The 16,936-nt window shown below is 46.3% G+C and overlaps 2 protein-coding genes across 2 annotated transcripts; both read right to left on the bottom strand.

Annotated features, from left to right (window-relative positions):
* Positions 1-997: 997 nt before the first annotated feature.
* Positions 998-3,113, bottom strand: LOC135453661 (ovomucoid-like). The gene is made up of 4 exons (XM_064724917.1): positions 3,003-3,113; positions 2,166-2,188; positions 1,605-1,729; positions 998-1,163 (listed from the first exon to the last, which is right to left on the bottom strand). The coding sequence occupies exons 1-4, from the start codon at positions 3,055-3,057 to the stop codon at positions 1,118-1,120; spliced, it is 249 nt and encodes an 82-aa protein (XP_064580987.1). The 5' UTR covers positions 3,058-3,113; the 3' UTR covers positions 998-1,117.
* Positions 3,114-4,815: 1,702 nt separating this feature from the next.
* Positions 4,816-9,986, bottom strand: LOC135453646 (ovomucoid-like). Its single transcript, XM_064724899.1, has 8 exons — positions 9,862-9,986; positions 8,879-8,898; positions 7,974-8,110; positions 7,407-7,464; positions 7,001-7,137; positions 6,440-6,500; positions 5,447-5,556; positions 4,816-4,955 (listed from the first exon to the last, which is right to left on the bottom strand). The coding sequence occupies exons 1-8, from the start codon at positions 9,914-9,916 to the stop codon at positions 4,910-4,912; spliced, it is 624 nt and encodes a 207-aa protein (XP_064580969.1). The 5' UTR covers positions 9,917-9,986; the 3' UTR covers positions 4,816-4,909.
* Positions 9,987-16,936: the final 6,950 nt, after the last annotated feature.

The raw sequence follows: 16,936 nt of genomic DNA, 5'->3' as shown, positions 1-16,936 counted from the left end.
TGACTGTGAGGCTGCTGCCTCTGCAGCACGCGGCACTGGCAGCGCCTGGCTGTTAATGAATAATAAATTAACACCACGACTCTGAGCCCTTCCTTTCATCAGCCGAGGCTTCCAGAGGCCGGAGAATCTCAAAGGATCCTCCACAAGCGACAGTCAAGGTAATTACCTTCAGCCAGCACTAAGTGATGGGTGAGGTGCCCAGATGGGCTCGGCGGTTGGCAGCATCCCCTGGACAGCAGCTCTGTTAGCTCTGGCTGCCCACGGGTGTTCTGCGGTGCCCCTCAGCAATGAACCAGCGTGGGCAGCCCAGAGAAAGCTCCCTGTGACATTGCTCTGGGGAGCAGAGCACATTGCAAAAGGCTTTCTCTCAGCTACAGGTGGGTTTTCAATCCTGCTCGAGAGGTGGAGGCAGCTCGGAATGTGACCTTCCTCACATGTTCTCCTGCAGGTGTAAGAAATTGGGGATAACCCTGGGAACTGAAACAGGGGTGAGCAGCTCATTGTGCCAGCAGGACCCCTCCTGTGTGGCAGAACAGTGCCAGAACACCCCAATTACAAGTCTTGCTGCTGTCTCTAATCATGGTAATGTTTAGGTTTGCCCGGGGCCCCTTGGTGCTGCAGAGAGTGAGGCTGGGGGAGGCTGCAGGTGTTTGACAGCAGCAGCTGGGAGGGGAGGGAGGCAGCTCCTCTCAGCCAGGCTCCTCTCAGGCTCTGTCACATCCCCTCAGAGCAGGAGAAGGACAGGAGCACCAGGATGCATCCCCAGGCTGGCTTTCCTTCTGGAAAGCTGGATAAAGGCAGATGCCCACCAAAGCTGCCCATTGCCTTTGCGGTTGGGGTTGGTGTTTTTGTGGATCAGAACACCCTTCTCCCTCTCCCCTGTAATTTGCCCATTAATTCCCACACCCCAGGGTTGTTGCAGTGGTATAATCACGCAACCTGCTAGGTAAAGCCAGAATGAGACTGAAGGACAACATAAATGCTGGGTCTTTTTTTTATTGTCAGAGGTTTCAGGGTTGATAAGAGGTTTTCAAGGGTCGGGGGTTTAGGAAGTCATCTGCCATGGGGAACATTGTCAGGGAGGGATGCTCTTTCTCAGCTGAATCCTGTCAAGAACTTAACAGGCTTCAAGAGACCTCAAGGCAAGAACTCCACGGCTTCTCCTGCAGAGAAAGAAATCAGCAAGAAATCAGTACCTCAGAGACAGAACATCTGGGCTTTTGCTGCTGGTCTATCCCTCTGCACCACAGAGGGACTTCTGAACTCCATTCCACATATTTCCTTTTATTATTGACATATAAAGACAAGAAAAGTTCTTCATTTAAAAGACCAAATAGTCTTTAAGAAACAGACTGCTGAGAGAAAGCTCTTTTGCAAATCATGTAAGAGGAAAACGTGGAACACAATGTTGTGTCTATATATCTGAAACAAAGGAGTCCCAAGCAAACTCTCCAAAAAAAAATTAAAAATTACCCTTAATGGTGAGAGAAAAACAAATGAAATAAAAGCACTCTACTTCTCCAGCCAGTGTGCAAGACTGATTAGCCAGTTTAAGCTAAGTTAATTCACCACTGAGTAGGTGAAGAGATTTATTCCATACGTACAGGTAGGCATTGCAGAACATGCATTTGTTGGAGTAGGTGACACCATCAGACCCACAGTGGGGGACATACTCCATGGAGCACATGTTCCTGATGGTCCTCTGGTTCCTGCAGTAGACAGGTGCAGCCTGTATTCACAAAAAAACAAACAAACAAACAAAAAACTCTCTTAACCAAAGCTGGGTGAGAAAATTGGCATCAGGAGGCCCCACACACCCCTTGAGCTGCCCCCTTTGCTGCCCAGATGCTGAGGAAAAGCCCAGGGATGGGGCAGGATGCAGAGGAGTGCTGCCTCCAGCCATGCAGAGCCTGGGAAACCACTGCAAACGATGCTGCAGTAACTCTGACGACAACGTGGACATGAGCTGAGTGCTGCCCTACTTGTTGAAGCTATCAGCAGATGAAAATGGCAATTTCACCCGATAATATCTGTGGCAAATATTGCTCAGGCAGCTGGGTGTCTCAGGATTTTGAAAGGCTCCATCATGATGTGATTAGTAAAGATTTATACAGAAACTGCTTTAAGGAAAGAAAGGATGGAGAATAGAAAAATCTGTCCCTTACCTGCAGCACACCAGTAGCTTGAACTGAAAAAAAAAAAAAAAAAGAAGAACAAATGAAATATGTTACAAATGTAATTCATAGATTCTGTTAAAATCTGAGAATGCATGCCCTGAATACATATCTTCCAACTCCCTGTGTGCTAGCAAATTATTCTTAGACAAAAGGAATTTCAGGCACAATGTTGTGCCATACTGTATGTTGATTCTGTAGTATTTTTATTTAATGAGGGTTACAGTCAAAATGGAAAAAGCTGTGTAAAATAAAAGAAGAGAAAGGCATTTTCTATGGTTCAAAGGATGGAACAGGACATGAACTCAAAGCAAAGCAAATTATTGAGGTAAAGAGGGACATAAAGCTGACAAGTACACAGAGGCATCTTATATGCATTGCCAATATTATTTTAAAATAAGAATAGTATTTAGTGAGAGGTGAATTTATAAAGCTCCTACAGCAATTCAGGCTCTCAAACTACACCTCGGTTCAGGATGACTGCAAGAAATGTTCACTTTCATTCAGCAGAATTATTTGTGTTTCTGCAAGATTTCAGAGGTTAAGTACTGGTTGTCTGAGTCTCCGGGTTGCACCACGTTCGTGTCACTTCTTTCATTATGCATAAACTAGCACTGAGAGTAGAGCTGTTCCCACAGTTGTTCTTACCCACTCAGTTCTGTTGCTAAAATATTACCCCATAAGTGATAGTCTCTGATGTCAAGTCTTTTCAACACTATCTTTCTAGGAGTAAATAAGTCCTTGCAGAACGGAGCTCTTTCCAGTCTGAGGATGTTTTTCTGTGGTTTTGAAGACAGCCAGCGCTTACTCCGAGGCACAGCCACTCACCTGAGATGCAGAAAAGGGCCAGAGAGAGCAGAAGCAGCACTCCCGTGATCTTCATGGTGGCTGGATGAGCTGTGAGCAGCAGAGCTTGGCTTTTGCTCAGGAAACACCACCTGGGTTGTGCCCTCGGGTGCCAACCACGCTTATATGTATGCCTGCACCTCTGGGGGGGCGTGTGTGTTTGTGCATGTTCATATTTGCCTTATCCACCCTTATCCTGGGGCAACACTTCCAGCCTTTTGTCTCAGTGGTAATATCAGTGGAGGCAAGCGGTGCTGGAAGCCAAGAGTGGTGTTTCTTCATCAACGGGAGTCACGAGGAGTTTAGATGTGTGACATACACCCTCTGAGTCCTTATTTTAAGTGAAATATGTGACAGTTTCCTCCTGAAGGACCACAGAAAATTCCTGCAGGCAAAAGAGCCACTGTGCAAAGTTCTGTCAGGTTTTCTGTGTGTTCACCTATCACTGCTTATTTTTGTGCAGTGATTTTTCACGAGAAAAACGTTGAATGAAATGCTTCCATAGCAGAAAGGCTCTCCTTTTATTTTTGTGCTTCCCAAGTAAAACACCACTAAGTTATAGTGAAAGCAGGAAAACAATGGACCAGGAAGGCAAGCAAGAGGGCATCCCAGATGCTGAAATGAATCCTGGAAAATGACAAGGGATGGAGAAACTTTTATGGGACTATGGAAAAAAATAATTTACAATTGTTATTTCCCCTAAAAGTCATTAGCTTTGCAGTAATAGACTTTTAGTATGATGATGACAGAGTGATTTGGGACTCTAGCATGGATCCTAGAAAAGCTGAACCCAATCTGGAAATCACTGCTTCATCCATCTGCCCATCTCTACATAAATCCTTTGTTTTACCACCAAAGCATTGCTTTTTGGGACAACCTCCATCAGGATAACAAGCACCCCTCTCCCTTTGACTCCCAGAAGAAATGCATGTGGGAGATATTACATTTTAGAAGGGATAAGCCCAATTTATTTATGACTCTCTTGTGTGGATTTAAAAAAAAAAACCAAACCCCAATTCAATACTCAAACAGAAGACAAAAGCAAAATAAATTTCAAGCACAATACGCCAATGACAGGTCACACTCTCAAGAAACAGAAGGATGCTTTGTCCTTGGATTTTGAAACACTGCTGAAATACTCCTTGGGCTGGCAGAGAACATTGTGTAATTGAAGACTGAGAGAAGACAAGTAGGCAGGAGTAGGCACCACACCTAGGAAGGCATTAATCTCAAAACTTGAAAGGTTTTAAAGGACGACTCCAGGATGAGAAAAATCTGGTAATAAGTCAGCTGGAGGACTTGGACAAATAGACAGGGACAATGCAGGTGTCTGAACAATATGGGTTTGCCAGCAGGGTGCCCTTGAGAGAGCAGCCCTTGAGGTGAGCGCAGAGCCAGGGCTCAGCTCTGGGCGGTGACACCAAGGTGGGACCAGGCTTTGCTGACAGGGAAAATGCACCAGGAGCACCTGAGGAGAGACCCTCCTGTGCCACCCCTTCAGCCCTGTGCAACGTCAAACATTAAAGGGTCTGAGCACTAATGCAGGGACATTACTGTCATTATGTGCAAAGACACACAGCTCTGGGCTTGCAGCATCTGTATTTAATTTTTTGTCTTTTATGAGAGGGAGGGAGGAAGATTATGTTCTTGTTCTATCCCAGAGCTTTGAGCACGAAACCTATTCTGCCCAGTATCATCATCCAACAAATCAAGGCAATGTTTCGTGAGACAACACATGAAAGAAGACAGGGAAATGTTGCTGATTTAGTTTATTGGGAAAGAAAATCAGGAGTGAGCGGAGTTCCCCAGAAGGTGAGATGGACTGAGGTCAGATCTTTATCTGGGATTTTCCAGTGGGGATCTTGTGGTGAATTCTCTTGGCACTATACTCAGCATTTTCCAAAATGGCTCAAAGAGATAGTCCCATTGCTGTCCCTGAAGTAAGGAGAGGAAAGAATGAATTAAACACAGAGTCCTGCCTGCTATAATCTGTCTTTTTGATGGCTCCTAGAGATGGTGTCAGATGGGATCCTGCCCCAGAGCCAAGGAACTTGCAGACTCCCATTTGCTATTTGATTATTAAGACATGAGTGAAACAATTTAACCCATTCTTAAGACTGAAAATATCTGTGGGGAAACTACAGTGGAATTTCAAAAGGAAAGGAATTTCATTTCCTTTGCAGCATGCAAGAAAAATTCCATTTAGGTTAAATGCTCTTCAAACCATTCACACTGACAAAGCAGCCGTAGCATTTTTTATGCTCTAATGAAAAAAATAAATGAACGCTTGACACGGTGGCTGGCATTCCCTCCTGCCCCAAATCCCTAATCAACAGTATCCAGCAAACAAAAAAAGCAGTAACTGTGCAAACTTGTGCCCACAGGAGGCAACTGATAAAACAGACATCACTGATATTTGTACATACACGACTGCGTTGCAGAAGATACACTTATTGTTGTATGTTGTGTTGTCAGAGCCACAGAGAGGCATGTAGTCCAGTGAGCAGACAGGTTTGGGGTAGTCACTGCAGTCAACCTGTAAAAAATAAGTAAAAATAAAAGAGTCTGATGTGGAGGAGTCAGTAACACAAGGGCTTGAACCCTGAGCTAGAGCTGCAGTGCTAGTGATACCAATCTCACCAAACGTAATTAACTTCCCTGCACATCTGATATAAACTGAGGTGTCAGTTTCTCCCATGCCAGGAGAATTTAATAATATAAAAATAGATCATAATTTCCTGTTTGAAGAGATGTATATCATAACCTGGCCATGGCATTTCCAAGCAGCAGCAGTTCACTCGGTGAAGGTGCCGTGCTCTGTGTTCCCAAGCTGGCCAGGAAATTAAATGGAAAAACACTGGTGTCTGGAGAAATGGAGTGCTGATCCTCTGTAAAGGTACACTATCCCTCCTGGAGTATTAAAACTGGAAGATCAGCAGGTGGCTGGGTACTGCACGAGTGGGATTCTGTTTCCTGGAGCAATGGTGCTGCACTTGCTGAGGAGAATTGTAGGGCTAAAAATGTGTCTGGGTGCAGGAAGAGGCTGAGGAATTTCATGGAAGAGAAATCTATCAAGGCTTAGTGACTGCACTAGGCTTAGGCTCTGCACCAAGTTGCCAGGGGCTAGATGGAGCATTGGTCTGACCCCAAACGCCATTCTCTGTTGCTATTCACAGTTCTGCCCTGATGGATTATTTCTACTACTCTTTTACTCATTCCTTCCTGAGCCGTCACCTGCTCCTTTCCTGGCTTTCACACAAATAACATTTATTGCATGTAGAGAAGGCAAAGCCTCTCCCCTTCTGCAGCACAGCAGCTCTTTCACTTCTGCTGGTCTGGGGGCTGCTGCAGACACTGGCAGTGCTTCCCCTGACAGCAGCAGCACCAAAACCCAGCCCCTGATCACCCAAATCACTTACTGCAACAATTTCCTTCTTACATTCACCGTCAGCCTTCTTGCCAATGCTGGTTCCAGCCTCCCTGGGAAGGGAAGAGACCTGCATTAGGGAGCCCTGCAAGCAGCCTGTCCTGCTGAGCCCCATCACCCAGCAATGCTGAGCAGCCCCAGGCACAAGGATGGGACACAGGAGGCACCAGCTGAGGTTGTGCCCATGTGGCTCCAGGGACCAGCTCAGGCGGTGTCACTGCCTGCCAGAGAGCTGGTTTACAGCAAGATGTGAGGGACAGGGGTCATGGTGGATGAGGAGACAGGCTGTGTGACAATGTCAATGCCCCCTGGGTGAGTTGTTGACCTCTGCAAGGCAGCATCTGCCACACAGACCCTTTTAACTTGGTTAAGAGCAGCATCCTGTCCTGTGTGAGATCCCCAGCCAGCCCTCCCCTTCTCAGCCTACACCAAAGGCATGGCTCTCCTTCTAATGACAGAGGACAGCAAGGCTTAGTCAGGAGGAAGAGAAGAGGCCTTGTTAGAAGTCCTGCTGTCCAAAAGAGCAGCCCCAGGCCCTGTGCTCAGCACTCACAGGCTCCGGGCGCAGAGCAGGCACTCGTTGTCGTAGGTGACCCAGTCGGTCCCGCAGACAGGGCTGATGTCTTTGCTGCAGATCAGCCCCACTTTGCCCTCCTCACTGGTTGAGTTGGGGTACCTGCTGCAATCCACCTGGGCAGGGAACAAACAAAGCCCTGGTGAAGGCCTTGCTGGCAGCACACAAGGGGATCTGGGGTGTCTGCCTGGCCACACAGGACAGCACCACAGCAGGAGAAAAGCTCTTCTGTCAGTCTCAGTGATGACACTTCACTTGGAGGTGACCACTGCAAGATTGTGGCAGCTCATCTGTGTTCTTGTTTAGGGTTTGAATTATTTCAAGAAGCACCTTTGGCCACTCAGAAGCAGGAGACACCCCTTGTTTTGCCCTTGGTTTTACTTACAGGGGCAACTTCCTTGCACTCTCCATCGTGGTCTTTGCTGACATTGGTTCCATATTCTCTGCAGGGGAGAAAGACAAATGTTAGGAAGTTCAGCAGAGATGTCTTGTTACATTCCAGGTGCTAAAATTAATACAAGGGAAAACTGACTTTCTCAGTCAGGCTTTTTTTATATCTGTATTTGAGAAGGTAGAGCCACCCTCCCTGATCAGCTGAGTAGCTGGCAGGAATATAAAACCCTGGGAAGCTTTAGGGCCATTTTGGGCAGCTCTGAGCAGAGCATCCCTATCCTCTTGCTGTGATGAGATGTGCTCTCAGAGCCATCACCTGGCCACTCCTTGAGACAGAGAAGAAAAAACCTGAATAAATTACAGAAGCAAAAGAAAGACACAGTGACTAAAGCTCTGCCTGAGCGCTGTGCCGTGATAGCCAAGCTCATTTTGGAGGAATTGACACTGGTGATGTGTGACAGACTGGTGAGCTGTGGTGCTGCCAGGAGCTCTGAGCCGTGCTGCCTGGGGTCCCCACACTGTCCCCGTGTGTCCCCAAGTGTCCCCAAGCAGAACATACATGTTGTAGGCACAGAGCAGGCACTCGTTGCCGTAGGTGACGCCGTCGGAGCCGCAGATGGGGCTGACGGCCTCGCTGCACACCAGCACCTCTTTGCCCTCCTCGTTTGTGGTGTTGGGATAGGTACTGCAGTCCACCTGCCACAGCAATCACAGCAACAGGATGAGAAAACCTGAGACGTTCACGGCTCTCATTGTGTGTGGGACACTGGGCTGGTACAACCAGTCCTCACTGCCACAGCACAAACTTCTGCTGTGGGTCCCTCAGGAGCATCCATCCTGCAGAGACGTTCCCACAGAGCAGGAGAAGAGGAGGAGGAGGGAAGAGCTGTAACCATGCAGCCCCTTGGATGGGATAAACCAGTGCTGATCTCTCACGCTCACTTGACACGATTTTATAAAGGCTCTCCATTGGTCTCTAGTTCTTGTGTTTTTGTGGCCCCTCCACTGCACCTCTGGTTTTATTTTTTCATTCTTAATACACTAATCATGTTTTTTTCCAGAAGACCAAGACCTGTGAGGAGCTGGATCAGCTCAGAGTATTTTAGTATTTCAGTAGGTTGCTCTCAGGTAGGTTCTGATGCTAGCCTATTGCTTTAATTTAGAACCAGCAATATATTTACAGCTTAAAGCTTAGACCAGTCTAAAGTTGCTGAAAAATTAATTAATCCAAAAATATTGTATCATTACTACTAAAACATTATTAACATACAGCATAGATGTACAGCCCAGGGCAGTATGATTTCATGTTTTACACTGTAGGATCTGATTACAGTGACCGGAGTGTGACACTTGGGTGAAAAACAGCTGAGCATTTACAGGCTGGACGTTTTTCCCATTCCTTTGGTTATACCTTTATCAGGCCACATACTTGAGAAAGGTGACAGAAAGAAATCTTCCACTTACCTCAATCCCAAAGACAGTATCTGGAAAAGAAAAGAGAGGCAGAAAGTATGAACAAAAGCCAATGTGATAAGACCTCAATTAAAGCTGGAAATATGGATATAAAATTCCTGTGTGCAGGACCAAGCCAAATGATTTCTAGTGATAGGTTTTTGAACTAAATAAACGATGTATGATTTTTTTCCTCTATGTTGATAAGCATAATAGCATTGCTTATTGCTGGCTATGATGAAACACCTTTTTGAATAGCTTTGTTCTTTTTTTGTTCTGAGACATGTAGATTTATTAATTGAAAACAGAACAGCTTTTCCTTCCTTATCTTTTTACATATCCGCTTTGACCCTAAAGCGCTGCTGTTATGTATCTGGAAATACACCTGAATCAACAGAGACAAATGCAAATAGTCACCTACAGGATAAGCAAATACATACAGCATCTGTTGACAGAAATATGCATTTGAAAGAAGGTGAGTGTGAAAAAAATATCTTTGGCTTTGTAATTTCATCAGTTGTGAATATGCAGTGAGAACATCAGAGCCTGGCTTGTTTTCATCTCTTGCTGTTCCATTAGCAGAAAGAGCATTGCAGGAAATTTGCCAGGGCCTTGCAGAGAACTTGCTTGTGCCATTACAATATTTTCCTTACTAGTTACCAGAGGTCTGACCCCCTTCTCATGGCCTTATTTCAAGTATTCATCCATTTTCTGTAATTGTACAAGCCTAAGCAGTGTAATGGTGTGAGAACATCAGTGTACAAAGTGTAACAGCACGAGTTGCCAGCACTGAACTCCACTTGCTGTTACTTATATTTATGACAAACCACCAGCTACAGCAGCGAGCCACTGAGGACTATCCTGAAATACACTCCTGCAACCTGCACGATGCCAACTGAGGCAGCAGAGCCCTCTGAAGGAGATTTCCTCTCTTTGGATCCTCTGCCTTATCCCTTTGAAGGCAGCCAGGACTCAGACCCTGGAGAATCACTCACCTGGGGCGCAGCAAAGCGCGAAGGAGAGGAGCACCAAAATTCCTGCCCTGGTCATGCTGGAGGTGCTGGAGTCTGCAGGCTGCTGCTCCCACTCTGCTCAGAGATGGTCCCTGCAGGGCTGCCTGCAAATATATACAAATGCAATGTCTAAACTGTTCAACTGTAACATAAAACAACCTGCAGAATCTGTCACCAGCACAATGAGGCCGGGAATATTTATGGAGGTCTTGACTTTTCGGGTAATGGTCTGAGCCTGCCAGGCAATTGATTTTGGCTGGACACCTGGTTAATAGATCAAGACAAGTATCACAAGTTCTGAGTGGTCAAAAGAAAACAAACAGCCTTTGGGACAAAAGAAACCTCTCTGGGATTCTAGTGGAAGTGCAAGGAGCACAAGATAGAGGGGAATAAAGAGCAGGCCACTGATTTGTCTCTTGTAGAGCAACATCTCCCATCTGGGACAGCTTAAGCAGTACCAGCCTGCCTGCAGGCCAGGCTGAGTTTCTGCTTTCCTTTCTGGTTTTCAGTGGGTTTTTCTCCCCAGATTCCCAGATAATCACCTCTAGGTACAAACACAGCTCAGGTGTGGCTTTGCCATCAGCAGCACCAGTTAAGCTTTGTCAGGCAAGCCTGGCAGGACTGTGTCCAACACATGAATCCAAAGGTTTTTAGCACCAGTTTGAGTAAAGCCAAGGCTTCATGACAGTTTCACTGCCTGGGTATAGAAGAGCTCAGTAGAAGACTTGAAAGCAGGTTAAAAATCTGTCAAATGCCACTAAAAATGTCACTTGAACCTTAGCAACAGGGAGCACTTATTTACAGACCCAGTCCCAGTTAAACACACGGATTCAGGGTGTTCTGCCAAGCCAGCTGAAGAACAAAAGACACTGAGGATTTGGAACCTATTAACATTGCACCAGCTACACCTGAAAGTACAGTAGGTCCTTTCCTCTTGCAGATATTTTAGAAAATGATAATTAAAATATAGAATCTGTCCCCATTTCCCTGTCTGTCTCACACCACCAGCCTTTGTGTCATCTCCAAATTGCTCCTGCCTAGGAGCAGGTCTGCACCTCAGCTCTTTTAGTAGCTGTAATTTTGCAGAAGTGAGTTCTGCCTGTAACCTGTTGCCCATCCTTTTCACAGGTTCAAAATGTCAAGGATTGGGATTTTTGGGGGGATCATTGGAGCTAAGCATTGTGCTTAGGGTAGACTTCAGAATTTTGGGAGGTGCAGAGCAAATGGTGCTTTACAGGTGCTGCCTTTAATGAACCAGGCACCACCCATAAAACAAATGAAATTCATCTGAAATCATTGAAATTCACCCCAAACAAATGTGTTGTTGTCTGTTCCACCACAGTAGTCTAAAGGGTATGTTTTGATCCTTACCTGGATATATTGGATATTGCATGGAATCACCTCTCCTGGCACACCCAAGAGGCCACAGCAAGGCTGTGGGGATATGCAGGTCACATTTTCACATCCAAGAGATGAGATTCTTCACAGGGAGAAGCATCGAAATAATTATGCTGCTGTGATTGTTTCTATAAATTACAGGGAGCATGCATGAATATTTCAGACAGATTTGGCACATCTTCAGGATGTATTGCCCTGATGTGCCTTGTGAGCAGCATCTCTGGAAGCCAAACTCTTTTCCCTGAGCATGTGCAGGAGTTACTGAAGCTGCTCCCTGCATGTCACAGTTGCTGATTTTTCCTGTGCAGAGTTGGAGGGGGCTACATCCCTCTGGGTTAAATATGGAATTTGCCGCTCCCTCATCCAACCAAGACCTCTCCAAACGATCCTCACCAGCCTTCACAGCCCCAGCCCTGGACAGTGCTGTCCTTTGGGCAAGACCAACCTCTCCTGATGAGTGGAGAGCATTTTCCTGCCAAAGTCTGGCACGTGTTACACCACTGAAAAATTTTCCACTTCAACTCCTGGGTTCAGCTCTAGGTCTGGCACTGGCCCCAAGCAACTCAGATTTTCTCTGACCACCACAATGCCTGTTGGATGTCCAGCCTTATTTCACTCTCTCACCTACAGACACTTCAGGGAGACTCAAATCTGCAGCAATTAAATGGTGACTGGGCAACACCTGAGCCCCACAGGTATCCCCTAGGCAAGCCACAAAAGTGGGGGATTTCACCCAGAAATCCCCAGGTTCAGGCACTTGCACAACCTGCAGCCATTCAGCATCCACAGCCTCCCCACCCAGGGTTACAGCTCCAGATTATCCCACCTCTGGTAACAGCATGGAAAAACCCCACAGCTGGCTGTGCTCCTGCTGCAGGACAGGTCTCTCAGGCCTTAGCTGCTCCTGGAAGAACAGTTAGAAAGAGGATTTGGTCTGCAATCCTGCCACTGATCTGCTGTAATCCACTTCATTATGGCCCTCTAATCCTCAAAGTCAGATGCAGCATATGGCTAATGACCATTTGGCTGAAGGAAAATCCTCTGTGAGCAGCAGCCTGCACGAGGGCAGAGATCCTACAAGAGAGCTGGAGATGGACTCTGGACAAGAGCATGGAGTGAGAGGACAAGGGGGAATGGAAAGGCTTTAAGCAGAAGGAGGGAAGGTTTAGATTAAGTATCAGGGAGAAATTCTTTAGTGGGAAGTCCTGGCACAGGGTGCCCAGAGCAGCTGGGGCTGCCCCATCCCTGGAAGGGTCCAAGGCCAGGCTGGACAGGGATTGGAGCACCCTGGGACAGTGGAAAATGCCCCTACCTACGGCAGAGGGGTTGGATCAAAATTATCTTTAAGCTCTCTTCCAACCCAAAAATTCAATGATTCTGCAATCAATGAGGGCAGGTAAGCAAAGGCAGTGCCACAGCTCAGGGTGCTGCCTGTTATGGCCCTGAGCACCATAAGGTCTGTGTATAATGGCCAAATCCCACCAGGGCAGAATTTGGCCATTATACAACGTCCTCTCTGACTTACTCATGTAAATCCTTGTTTTACGTTTCCCATTACAGTTTTTTTTGCCAGTATCGATTTCCTATTCTCTGAAAAAATCAAAACTGAGGTTGAAGAATTTTCTTAGCAGATATGCAACTCCTCAGCATAAATAACACATTGATAAATTAATGGCAAATCATTTAATACACTTTTCTAAACACTCCCGGGGTTTGACACATTATTTAATTAACAAATAATTGCTGTAAAGGTGGGAAATACCAATTGGTTGCAGCTCTTCCATGAAAATGCCTCTAATCACTCCAAAATGCCTGCTAAACACAATTCAGGCTACAGTTTTCATCTCTGGCTTTCTTTTGGCCACAGAGTGGCCAATAACTGTTTGCACTGAGCCACATGCCTGGAGAAACCAATGCAGCACAAATGGAAGCTCTGCCTCTCACCCAGTGCTTGAAGGCCTCATCTGAACTGAGCAATAAAGCAAACAAAGTCACTGATATGATTAAAAACATCTCTCTATCAAAACATATCCATGTGTTTATGAACTTATTAAATAGAGCTTGATCCAGGTAATGCCAGTGGATGTTTTCCTGAGCTAATAAGACCATGGGCAGAACTTTGTACCCTGCAGGTGAAGGCTAACATGGTTTCACGTTACTTATGCAATGAATTGAATGAATTTGGCCCCACTACAAGGGCAGATGTTGACACACGGGAACGAGTCCAGCAGGGGCAGGCAGGCTGCCAGGGACAGGGGCACAGGGCATTCCAGGAAAGCTGAAGGAGCTGGGCTTCTCCATCCTGGGGAATAGATGGCTACTGGGATCACACTGCTGTCTGCAGCTCCCTGATGGAGTCAGAGACAAGGCAGAGCCAGAGTCTTCTCTAAGCTGTATGGCACAAGGATTAAATTCTGAATGAATGTGAGGAATTATTCCTTGTCATGAGTACGATCAAGCACAGAAAGCAGAGAGGCCATGCATGTCCTTCCTCAGGGCTATTGAGAACCCAACTGAAAAAGAAAGGCCTTGGGCACCCTGACCTGCCTCTGACTTTGGCCTTGCTTTGAGCAGGGCTTGAGCCAGAGATCTCTGGAGAGCTCTTACAACTTGAATTATTTTATTTATGTTGTACTTATATAATTTTCTCCCCTATAAATAGCTGTTATTAATAAAAAAATCATAATATTTCTCTATGACCCAGGAGAGTCTTCTCAGAATTTTCCTCCAACCTTTACTAAAGAGTCACAGCTCTACAAAGAACTCCCAGAATGTTTTTACAGGGGTGCCAAGTAACATGTACAACAGAAGGAGTGGATTGTAATAATTGTTAAAATAAACCATCTAAACCACTATTGGCATCATAACAGACTAAACCATCCACATTTCAAGACATTATTAGCTCTCAATGATTTCAAAGTCTCCTCAGTTCTGCAGGAGCCCAGCACTTTGCCACCACGACCCTTCTCCAGAAGAGCAGCAGCATTTGAATCTCAAGAAAAGTTATCTGCACCAGGGAAAATCAGGTGTCCAAATATCATCCCCTTCCCTGCTGTGTGCAGCCTGGACCAGATGAGGGTCTCAGCAGCCACAGCAGCTCTGAGGACACATCTCCATCCCTCACCTGCCCAGCTCGGGCTGTGCTCCGGCTCTGAGAAGTTTCTGGATGATGAGGATGTCAGGTCAGGGCTTCACTACAGAAGACAGGAGTAACTCATGAGAAGCAGGACAATGCTACAATGAACACCAGAAAAAGGAGGCAGCAACCCACACAATTTGGCTGGACACTGACCCTGGTTATTGCTCTTTGAAGTGAATGCACTGCAGGGGAGGTGGGCTGGAGGTAACACTGAGGTATTAACCTGCAGCTGATCAGAGGAACAGGAAATCATTGGTTTAATCAGCTTCCCTAACACTTCAGTGATCTCAGCTCTGCATCACTGAGCACTCGTCTCATCTTTGCCACAGCCCAAGCAGGAGCAATGAGGAGGTGGCTGCAGGGAAGTGGCAGCTGACCTGGGGCTGACACCATTCGTGGCTGACAGAGGACACAGTCAGTCAGGCAGCTTCACTGCTAGGGCTGGGAAAGTCTCCTTCAGGAGAAAATCTTCCCAAGGTACAAAAACAAATAATAAAATTCAATAGATTCTTATCTGCAATGAGACATTATTTATAGCTCAATGCACAGTTAAAATAGAATGAATAAGCATGTTCAGCTATGAAAGCAAATTGCTTTGAGGTTATATAAACCAGGGGAATAGCTGAACCCATTTTCAAGCTACCAGTCATGCAGCAGCACTCCCATCACCAGAATAGCACACAGCAGGGGGACTGTGGCCGTGTCCCTCGGATGGCAGGCAGCCCTGTGACACACCAAGGCGTGTCACTGCTGAGAGAGGCACAAGTAAGATATTTAACTGACTGGCAGGCAGGGCTGGGAAAAGCACTGGGCTGGCTGGGATGAGCACTTGCTGCACACTGAGCAGCAGAGTGAAGGCCTCAAGGAAGATGGCTCGATCCCTGGACAGCTGCATTGCAGAGTTTGTTTACAGAGGGATAACCACCCCGGATGTGACTGCAGCACAAAATCTGTGCCCAGGCTGGCTGGGGAGCCAGGTTATTGTCTCACAAAGCACAGGGATCATCTCTTCACAGGGAGCTGCCAAGTCTCATTAATTTATCATGGGGACATGCCTGCAGTGCTCGCTCCCCTCAGTTCTCTTTTGTAAGATTGACAGATATGTCTATAGATCACAAAGTGTTCTTGACAAAAGGGTAATTAACCTTCAGTGTTTACATCTCCTTCCTTTTGGTAAGTAACACGCAATTTGGGGATTTGGGCAGGCCTGGCTGTAAATGAGTTACAGTTTTCTTTCATGCTCTTGATCAGAGCCCAAAAGGAGTGACTTTCCTAAGCTCTACATGGAGCAGTATGTAACCAAGGGAGAATTTCCCTGGGTAAATGGCCAAAGCCTTGGACTCAGGGCTTTTGGACCAGCACCAGGTCTGCAATCATCCATAAATCTGAAACTGAGCCCTTTGGGTCTGGGATTTGCTTTATGTGAGCTCAGATCAGGGTGAGCTGAGGCTCTGCCCAACTTGGGGGAACCAGAGGGAAGAAGTTTGTACACAGACAGTGACATGTAGCCGAGGAATTGCTGTAAAGGGGGGGTTAAGTTAGATAAACATCTCAAGGGTATGTCCCCCTGCACAAATCCCATGTGGGAGGAAGCAACCAGGAGTGCCACTGTCACCTGCAGACATCACTCTGCCCCAGGAAAAATCAGGGGATCACATCCCCATGCAAACCCTTTTTCCATGTGAAACCACAGGATGGGGTGAGCCAGAACAGAAGCAAGCAGAGCACCAAACAAAAACATGCCCCCAGGTCTCACCTTATCAGCCAACAAACCAGCAAAAAGGCAAATGAGGAACCATGTTTGGAAAAGACAAGTGAAGGTGCTTGCTTTCCTGTGTGGGAATAAAACCAGGAGCCCCTGGGATATGGGATAAAGGAGGGTTTGCTTTTTAAGAATGAGCTTGCAAATAAAGGAGCAACAAGAGAGAGGTGCAACAGGCTTAGAATGGAAATTCACTGCTCTTCCTGGTGGGAACAGCAGGGAGGAGAGGCTGAGAGGCAGGATATATCATGGTGCTATAGCTTCCACACTTGGCTGGGAGAGGCTGAACTGGATGGAAAGAACTTCTATAGCTGAAGAACTATTAGCATCATAACCACTGAACACATCCTCATTATTAACATCAAAAGAAAGGGCAACAATTTCATTTATTCTGCAGAGCTGAGCTTTAATGAGACCACTGGCTGATTCTTTGCATCTGGACATGGGTGAAGCACAGTTGGTGCTGACAGAAAGGCACAGGATGCCAAATTACAGGATTTTACCATTTTACAGTAAAACTGAGGTAGACAGCAGGAATTCTACCCTCTCTGAACTATTGCAGCAGCAAAGTAACCCAAAATAACCAGGTATTTACTTAGTAAGTTATATATGCTTGACAACTGCTATATTATACGTGATCATAGGGTCCCTACATCCCCTGGTTTGGGCACTGCCCCATTTGCAATCTGACAAAACATTCTTATCTCAGGAGAACTGAATGCACTGATCTCTGCAGAGGCTTTGTGTGCCTCCTTTTC

This window comes from Zonotrichia leucophrys, chromosome 13 (assembly GCF_028769735.1).
Source record: "Zonotrichia leucophrys gambelii isolate GWCS_2022_RI chromosome 13, RI_Zleu_2.0, whole genome shotgun sequence".
NCBI lineage: Eukaryota > Metazoa > Chordata > Aves > Passeriformes > Passerellidae > Zonotrichia > Zonotrichia leucophrys.
The sequence above is the reverse complement of the archived record's forward strand: the minus strand, read 5'-3'. Positions and strand labels throughout refer to the sequence as shown.